Source organism: Pogona vitticeps, chromosome 2 (genome assembly GCF_051106095.1).
Source record: "Pogona vitticeps strain Pit_001003342236 chromosome 2, PviZW2.1, whole genome shotgun sequence".
NCBI classification, from domain to species: domain Eukaryota; kingdom Metazoa; phylum Chordata; class Lepidosauria; order Squamata; family Agamidae; genus Pogona; species Pogona vitticeps.
Window position 1 is genome coordinate 121,233,047 of NC_135784.1, and position 9,963 is coordinate 121,243,009.

At 42.5% G+C, this 9,963-nt stretch overlaps 1 protein-coding gene across 4 annotated transcripts in view; it reads right to left on the minus strand.

Moving 5' to 3' along the window:
• GABRA6 (gamma-aminobutyric acid type A receptor subunit alpha6) overlaps positions 1-9,441 on the minus strand; it is a 52,743-nt gene extending 43,302 nt beyond the window's left edge. For all 4 annotated transcript variants that reach the window (XM_072990288.2, XM_020808376.3, XM_020808375.3 and 1 more), the window contains exons 1-5: positions 9,142-9,441; positions 8,786-8,928; positions 8,010-8,077; positions 4,584-4,804; positions 4,409-4,491 (exon numbers count right to left, since the gene is read on the minus strand). In XM_072990288.2, coding sequence (XP_072846389.2) covers positions 4,409-4,491; positions 4,584-4,804; positions 8,010-8,077; positions 8,786-8,928; positions 9,142-9,179 — 553 coding nt within the window. In that variant the 5' untranslated portion in view covers positions 9,180-9,441. The remainder of the gene's footprint in view (positions 1-4,408; positions 4,492-4,583; positions 4,805-8,009; positions 8,078-8,785; positions 8,929-9,141) is intronic.
• Positions 9,442-9,963: the final 522 nt, after the last annotated feature.

The window sequence follows — 9,963 nt, forward strand, 5'->3', positions numbered from 1 at the left end:
AGTCTCAGAATAGTTCAGATTCTACAGCTTCCATTTCAGACTGGAGTGTCTGAATATTCACTCCAGCGAGCTCCACTGAACTTGATGGAAGTGAACATGGATAAGACTGCATGTTCAATTTTATTATACATTCTGTCATCAGCTTAACACAGTTACTGCTCTGCAAGTTTCAAAATAGATGAAATTTTAAGATTAATTATACTACCATTCCAGCATCATGCCACCAACTTTTTTAAAAAAGCAAACCTTCATTTGTAGCTATCCCAAAAGGCTTGATTGTAACAGAAAAAAAGTTATTGGTTATGCCATGGTGAAGCGACAATATTATGTACTATTTTTTTCTTCCAAGTTGCTGATATGATTGTGGCTGGATGGGAGGAGGTCTGGCATCCTTCACACAAGCCTTCTCCTGGGTTTTTAAGCCTCATTTTAATAAATCTCCATCATTACACACTAGTAAGTTAGAAGTTTCATGTCCCTTCAGTAGAGCTGGGAACCACAGAAGGCAATTCCAATAGATCTGACTAGGTTAGATGTTGTAAGTCTTCCCACTATAGGACTATGGAAACATGTATATCTTGGAAATTTTACTTTTTGGACAACTTCAAAAAAAAAAACTTCCAAAAAACACCAGGCTACAAGACCTCCAGCTGTACAGCCTGGGGATTATGGGAGCCTTACAAGTAAAAAAAATAATTCTGAAGCTTTACAGATGTGCAACCTAGATTTCAATTCAATCAGGATGCTTTAGTTTTCATGGCACTTGGCCAAGGATCCCTGAAGCAAGGGTGAAAGTTGTTTTCACATCCTCACACAAATTCTGTAAGACAGCTATTTTAAGTTTCAGACCTAAAACATGACATCTTGCTTCCCAAACCGGCAATTCCAGGATTCAATACAAGCCTTTTTAAGTAACTTGAGGGCAAGGTAGCTGGGCAAACATCTGTCTCAGCATTACTTTGTCTTTCGGCAGCAAACTTTCTGATAAATATTTGAAAACGAAGAACAGCATGCCCACTTCCTCTTTCTGCACTGATTTGGCTGGACAACCCCTTCTCTCGGAGAAAGTATACCAATTCAACAAGAAACACAACACAAAACAAAAAAGCGGTCTACAGGGCTACCTCTGGAAAGTGTCTGCAAACTTCAGCAAGTCCAAAACGCAGCAGCCAGATTGTTGACTAGGGATGGTCAAAGGGATCACATAACCCCCCTTTACAGCAACTCCACTGGCTGCCAAACCCTTTCTGGAGACAATTCATAGTGCTGGTTTTAATCTATAAAGTCCTAAATGGCTTGGGCCTGAGCTATCTGAAGGGCCACATATCCCATTATGTGCCTGCTTGGGTGTTAAGATCATCCTGAGAGGCCTTTCTGTAAGTTCCATCACCTTCAGAGTAATACTTGGTGGGGATATACGAGAAAGGGCCTTCTCTATCCCTGCTCTGGAACTCCTCCATCTCTCGCCCCATCTCTGCTATCCTTCCACAAGCAGGTGACTGACTGAATTTTTTTTAAATGGACCATTGTGCCTTACAGCTTTTAACGTTTATTTGTTGTTGCTCTTGTTTACCGTTTTTAGTGTGGCATTTGTTTGACCCTTTTTATTAAAAGCTTATTAAAGCTTTATTAAAAGCTTATTGCTTTTAGCTTTAAGTATTTTTTTAATGATGTAATTTGTCTTGGATCCTTTTTAAGGGGAAAGCAGGGTAAAATATTTTGAAATAAATAAATAAGAAATACAGAAAAGAAAAAAAGATGTGGAATCTTAAAGACTAACTGCTATATTTTAATGCAAGCTTACATGGAACATGTCCACTTCATCAGACATATGTAAGTGTCAGAACAGAGACTACATGGTAACACATTCATGTAAGGACGTAAGATAAAGAGACAGAGGTTTTTTGGCTGCATTTTACACATAGTAATTATTTATGTCCCATGTTTGTATTCAGTCCTTTTGAAGTTTAGTTCTGTAAACAGAAACAATGATTAAAGGAAACAACAGTTTTCAAAAGAAATGAATACCATACAGGAGTCCTAAAACATCACTAGGCATGAAATGCAGCCAAACACCACTATCCCTTTATCTTACAACCTTACATGAATGTTTTATATGTAGTCTCTGTATTCTCTCATGTCTTACTAGCACAGCTACAACTTCAAAAACTACAACTATTATTCAAACAAGTAATGTTACTAAAGATTACAGGACTGTACCAAAGTGATTTTGGCAATAAATATTTGGACACCATGCAAATGTGCAGGACCAGCTGTAACTTTGGATGGAGCAACCATTTAACATTTACATAGGAATAAGAGTGTCATGAAAGCATGACCTTACGCATATTTTATCCTTTCCAATTAAAATCAGCATTCAGCACAAGACTAACAGAGTAAATTTCAGGATAGGCAGAATAAGGCTATTAGGTTAACAGTAATATGGCTTTCCACCAATAATTCTTAGTCTTATCTTCACAAAGAATTTGCAACACCATGGTCTGTCTGACTGGGCACTAATCCAAATGCCTTTCCTAGACTCCCTTAAAAAGGAATAATAAACAGGAGTATATTTGCCCTAGTGACAACTAATGGCTTAGAACTAACTACCTAAACCAATACCATAATCAGTTTAACATTTCCAGACTGCTAAAATGTTATTTACATGAGTTCAGAATTTCTTAGGAAACCAACTGCACTAATAATGTTATGCCTAGAGCCATTTGCGCAACATAGGATACCTATAGAAAGAGATTACCTCCCCTATGAGTTACAAACATATTTTGTTGTTGATGGCTATTTGGATGTTTGACCTTTGACAAAATGATGCTTTTGATATAGACAAATAAATAGTCCCAGTAACAAAGTTGTAAGAACAAATTACAAATCAACGTGCATGCTTTTCTCACACGGCAAAGAGAAACAAATTCAATATATGTATTAAGAAGACAATTGTCAGTCATAAGTAGACTTTCAAAATCTAATCTGTAAAGAACAACAACAAAAACAAATGTAGTTATTCACAACATTTGTTCTTCCAGATGTTTTGTTCTTCAACATCCTTACTCTGACTATTGCCAATACTCTCTAGGGATTCTTGAACTCAAGAACATCTGGAGAAACAAATACTGGGAACCACTGCCAGTGTCGATTTGAGTTAAATCAAACTGATTTATATTTTAAACATCATTTTTTGACAATTTAAAATTTAAAAATTAATTTTTAAAATTTGATTTTAAATCTTTTTTTTAAAAAAATAATTGAATCTATCCACCCTGACCACTGCCATTCTATATGAAATAGAAAAGAACTCTCTATGAAAACATTATACTATTAAATAAACAGCAAAAGTATCAGTTATTGTCATAAATAGCTTAATTTGTTTATAAATATTTTTCAGTTCTCAATAACACAATCTTTTAAATAAAGATTTCACATAGACTTCAAAGATAATCTACAATCACTGTACAGATAATGGCTTTGCCGTTCACCAAAACTAATTTTACAAATTTCTGGTATCAACAAGACAGAGCTATACTAGAGGACTGTGGCTGATACTATTAATACAATTTGCCATTGACAAGCCACATGTGATCCGCTACTATGCTTTCCTGTATTATGTAAAACTTATTTTATCACAGGTTTGCATAAACCAATAATGCATGAATTAACTTTGCTAGATTTCTGTATGAAAAAAGACCAAGAGATACTGTCTATCTTCCTAATAAAGCTGGCTGCCTGTCAAAACAAAATCTCAAACAGGAAAAAAGTAATTATCAGTATGTGGTGAGCTATTCAACAAACTCTCAAACAGTCCAACAATACATTTTTGAACTTGTGAATCTAACGCTAAATTGAATTATGAAGTGATGTTCTTAAAACTCAAAACTTTCTACAATCATAAATATGTCTGTTCTTTTCACTTTCACCAGTTATTTCCATAGATAGTCACTGCTCATTCCTGTAGTGTACTGGCACTACTTCAAATGACACACTGGCTGCAATCTAGTAGCAAGACAACTAGATAGGCCTACTGAATTAATGGGGATTTGCTAGATCTTCTATATGTTCCATTGATTCAAATGGGTTTACTCTACCTGCAACTTACTATGCTAATATACACTGCAGTTAAGAATAGGCCCATTTGAATCAATGGAACTTACAGAGGACTTGACTCACCAAATCCCCAATGATTCAAGGGGCCTACACTTGTGCGATTTACTACATTAAACAACAAGATTTTGGCTAATGAAACTTATGGAGCTGACCCACCCAATCCCCAGTGATTCAATGGGCCTATTCTAGTTGTGACTTACTACTGCATTTCAGGCATTATATCTTGAGACCCCTTGCTTTCACGTTAAAGCTTTGCTTCTATAGAAAGTCACAAACTATTTTGCAGACTTACAGCTCCCGAACTTTAGTGGACAAGCATGACCATCCATAGGAAAGTTCACCAGACGCATTGGACAATCAGCATTAATAGTAAGTCTAAAAAAGAAAAAAAGTGAAATTGAGCAGAGCCAAATTTTTGCTAAAGGGGTTAAAATATGTAAGGGGGAAAAGCCAGAATGCATGCTTACCTCATTGTATACAGAATAGTACCATTCTGCATTATCCTGAAAAGTCTGTTAGGAGTTGTCATATTATGAGCAATTGACTTTTTTCCATTCCTGAAAAAGGTGTCTGGTGTCCATATTTTACTGACCATTAAATTGTTCAATCTCAGAATTTCGGTGGGTCCACCAAATTTCAATCTCTCATCTATCCACGTTTGCCGAAAGAAAACATCCATAGTATATTCCTACAGAAAAACACATCAGTTGAAGGCTGGGGCACAAGTCCTTATAGGGAATATTTTCCTTTTTCCTGGTGTTTCATGGGCCTCATTCCCTCAAAAGAAATCAGCTGGGGCAGAGCTTGGAATGTTATTCTTTACAATAACTCCCAGAATCACCTACCCAGCATGGCTATCACACTACAGTAGCTGAAAGATGTGAGCTGTAGGTCCCCACTCACTCACTCACTCATTCACACACACACACACACACACACACACCCCTCCTCAAAAACAATAATTTTCCCATGCTCTGCCCAGTTGTCAGATGTGGTCCAAACCCAGCAGTAGATAGAACTATTCTTTTTATTTCTTTCAGCTACCATTTTTTCTCTGCTATGTATTTCTCCCTTCACTCCTTTTCTTACTCACCCATCATACAAGGAGGAGGTGCTCATTCTTACCAGATATCTACTAGTTGTAGAGGACTTGTGAAACTAGTCAGAGAACAGCCCGAAATTAGGCCAAGGGCCACAAATGGTCATAGGGCATCAGGCTGTCCACTCTTGGTTTAAAGTATCAATACTGTATATGGTTTCTCGGGGAAAAGCTAATAAGCACATGTTAACCTCACTTGATTATTGCTTAACCACTTTAATCTTATTATCCTTAAGTAGTTACTAAAAAGAAGCCAGACTATGAAGTTTATATATTTTTTCCTATTCTTCTCAATGAACAAGTGGGTTAAGTGTGATGACTAAAATGCAGACCTTATCTGCACTCATAAAACAGAATGTTAATGCCCAATGTCAGTGTCTTAGAATGGATGTGAGGTTAATGTAAAGGTAGGTTTTTGGCAGAGGTTTATATTTAATGAGGTTATGGTCTGGTAAAACTTTTCCTGGTGTGAGAGTCAAGGGAGTGGGTGGGAAGAAACAGAGTGCATTCTTATTGAATCATTTCAAAATGATGCATGAGAAGATGAAGCAACTTCAGAGGACAGACTAAAGAAAAAAGGGTATCCCAAGACATTTTGCTGCCAGAAGCAGAGACATAATAACCCCTGCCTCTAAATCCCTTCTACTTAAAAAAAATCTTGCTGACTCATGCAGACACCAATTCCTTTCTCCATTTAAATTGCCTTCCCCAGTGTTCCTTACAGTAGGTCTCTTGACCTCAAAGAGGGAGGACTTGGTGAGAGGCACCTGTGGGAGCAGGAGTGGGATGATACGAGTATGTCTCGTATCTCTCCCCCCCCCCTTTTTTTAAATTGATGCACATCACCAAGAATTATAAGAACAATACAGCAACATTATCACTGGAAGCTTCTAGCTCAGCACTGTCTAAGCATGTCATAGTACCATAGTGCCTACCTAAACCCAGGGCTACCCAATCCTTGCTGTCTCCCGTGCATGGTCCAACGTGGCTTACCCAGAACATGTTCTCAGTGACTATCATTATATCCACAGGCTGTGTGTGTTTCTTCAGGCACAATGAGTTCATATAGGTAGTCTAGGCAACATTATATCGATTGTTTCTGGACTTCCCATCTTCCCTATTTCAGTGTGGCCACATTTCACTTTCATTTGTGAAGATGGAAGAAACTGGAGGCAGACAAGCACTCCAGACTTTATTAGACTTCAACTCCGATCAGTCTTAGTCAGCACAGCTTATGATGAGGGGGTTGTAGTGCAATCATATCTGGACAGTTGCAAAAGCCCATCTGTATCTTAAACTATAGTTTAAAGCAACAAATGGTACAAAAGCCGTGGTTTATTGAAACATATTCCCTAAACTACTGGTAAGAAAAACCATTTAGGTTTGGATGTAAGGATAAATTGTGATGAACCAAAAACAAAAGTGAAAGTTTCCAGCCCTTACATCAAAGCTATCACAGAGGTGGGGGAAGCGGGGAGCTCAAAGTTGAGACTGCTCAATTTCAGGCTTCACATTAAACCACAGTTTACTGGTATGTCCAAATGAAATACCATGGGTCCCATTTGATAGGCTAGGTAAAGATTCTAGGTGAATACACTGGCTACAAAAAGCTTCATTTCCCTCTTTTAATCCGTGCTTCCTGCCCCCCATGGCCTTCCTGATGTTTATAGCATTACACTAAAAAGAAAAGAGAAGGAACAGATGCCGTTTATATTTGTGAGATTACACTCCATCTTTCAAATCCTTTCTGAGCGCATTACCGTGCATTTTGCAAGAATTTTTCAAAATCCTTTGTAGGTAAAATGGCTTCTGTGGACAAAGAAACCATACCCTCAAACTCCTTTTCTCACCAGCCCCCATGCTCAATCTTTATCCCCCGTATCTACTCTAAAGCAAGACATGCTGATTGCAGTGAAGGTTGCTTTCAATAGAACAATAATACATAATAATAAAGTGAACAACTGTAGCCTAATCCTCATTGCTTTTGGTAAGAAGTACAAGCACAACTGTTGATAACAGTAGGGACAAGACGAAAGAAACTTCTAATTAGAAATGTAGTCTGTCTTCCCGAATGAAATGTGTCCTAACCACGGGGAGAAGGGTGAGCATTTTGCGCTCCCTGGGCAAAACACATACACACTGATGATTCAACCTCAGGGTCCATAAAGAAGCGCCTGTTGCCATCTGCTCTGGCCCTGAGCAGAGAGAACACTCTGCCTCCTTTGACGTACATTTGGCCAAGTTTACTTCCCAGCTCTGAGCTCTGCTGTGTAATTCTCTGCACTGTAAAGCACAGGCCTGCTTTGCCCGCAATCTTCTTAAAGCGCTGATGCCCTCTTAACCAACAAACCCGCCTTCCTGCCCAGTAAGATGAAAAAAAAAAAGGCCCCACGCTTTTGCATTGCATTGGAAATACTCCATTCAAAAGCGCGCTTGAAAACTCCTCTTCCTTCCCAACGAACTGTGCACCCTGGAAAGGAGAGGAGAGCGTCCCAGCCTAGCCTCGCCGGGCCATTTCGTTCGGGCAAAAACAGCTTCTCCGGCTGCCGCCCAACAGCGAACGACATCGCCGGGGCCCCTGCGAGGGAGAGATTGTCAAGAAGATTAAAGCGAGTAATCTGCTCTAATGACAGTCCACTCAGATGCCACCGTAATGAATCCTAGAAAAGAGGGGCAGGGGAGGCTCCCTTGCAACTGAGGCGCTGAGGAGGAGCCGGGTGGGGAGAGAAGGGGAATGATTTCCCCCCACCCCGGGGGGGGACTCTTCTGGGGGCCGCGCCTGCCTGGGCCTTACCATTTCCACGTCTGACACGGGGCCAAAACTGGTCACATAGATGTCTGTCTTGACTTCAGTCACGGTGCCTGAGAAACGTGGCGAGGGGGGGGGGGTGGAGAGGGATCGGCCGATTGCGCACCAGCATGAGAAGCGAAAGGAAGAAAAAAAAATTCAATATACTGTAGGTCGTTATTCCCGCGTGTCTCCCCCGCCCCCGCCGTCGAGGAGAAGCGTCGCCCTCCGAGCGGGGCAAACAACTTGCTCGCACCTTGTTTGCAAAGCGGGTTGGGGGGGGGGGGGTTCTGCTCGATGACTCCAGCGCTGGGAGACGAGCAAGTCAGGAGGGGAAGCGCCCTGGCAAAGCCCTTCTTCTTAGGACGGCCCGGCGGAGGAGATCGAAACCAGTGACATCTGCCTTCGGGGCAGCCTTCCACCCTCACCCCCCAGCTGAGCACAAGGGCTCAGAGCCCCAACCAAACCCTTCACTTTGGGGAGCCTGGTTGCCACCCTGTACCCTTTCACTTGGGAGCAGCTGCCCACGAAGGCAGTGGGAGACCAACATGACGCTGCATATGGCACTTGGCGTTTCCGTCTTTCCACCCCAAGCCAGGGAAAAGAAGAAAGAAAAAAACCCACTATTAGTCCCGGCTAGAAACTTATGTGAAAATCGGGGGTGGTTTTTTTTTTGGGGGGGGGGGTTCAGGTCAACAAGCGAGGTCAAATTCTGCCTTGACTTTCCAAGGGATCAGAGGCGAGCGAGCGTTAAAAAAAAAGAGAGAGGCAAGTTTAAGCACCTGGCACGCCTTTGCCGCCAAAGCCCGGCCGGAGCCGGTTGTCGTAGCCGTCCAGGAGCTTGTCGAGGATTCGGGAGATGTTCTCCGAGTAGAGGTCGCTCTCGTTGGGGGTGGTCTCGTCCGCCAAGAGCGCCTTCTCCAGGCTGCCGAGAACAAGCAAAAGAGCGCCCTCGCCGTCACCTTGCGCTCTCTCTCTCCCGCCACGAAGGGCTCCTTCTCCCGTCGAGCGCCACACGCGCGCCCCGGCCCTTCTCGCCTCCCGCGCCCCGGCCCGCCTCGGCCGGAAAAAGAGGGCGAGCAAGCCGTGCCCTCCCTCCATCCACAGAACCGTGGCCGCGGTTGAAGGTCTCACTTACCACAGCATGAGGCAAATCCACGAGAGCCCCCAAGCCATGCCGGCCGCCCCAGCCTGCAGCGCGCCCACCGGGTCAACTGGAGCAAACCTCCCAAGAGCCCATCTTGTTTCCTCCCTGAAGAGAGTTGTTTCCTCCCCCCTCAGCTCTCGGGCTACTGCGAGGAGCCGACCTGCATGCCGGAGGCTCTGAGGGGAAGGAGGGAGGGCCGATGGGCAGATGGCCTTGGGACGGCCGCCCGCCCTCTCCCTGGGCAGCCCTCACCAGTACCACCACCTGCCTGGGCCTCCTCTTCCCTTTGGCCGTGTGTGCGAGTGTGTGTGTGTGTGTAAATGTCGCTGTTCCCCCCCCCCCCCGACACCGTCCCTCGTCCAGCCTCCTCTGAGTGCTTCAGTTGGGGGAATTACAGTTTGAAGGGACGGTGGTGGCTCGGTCGGACAGCAGTGACAATAATCGAATAAGGCATTAGAGGAGATTAAAAGGAAGAAATCCACTGCTAGTTTTGGCATGGAATTAGCAGGGACCCGTTAGGAAATCTGGGAAAGCGCTGGCATCTTGCTGATAGAGATTACGTTGGAAATGGCCTCTGCTTTATTATTATTATTATTATTATTATTATTATTATTATTATTATTATTATTATTATTATTATTATTATTATTATGGTTCACAGAGAGGTTATTATGCAGCCTGTGCATCGTTTGAACCTCCTTTCTCTGTTCTGGTAAGTCTCTTCGTCCAGTTTGCAGTTTGGATCCTGTACCTTGAGAGCAGGCCTCTACATCCTAGACGACATTTATGAACAGTTTGTTTTAGGAACTAATA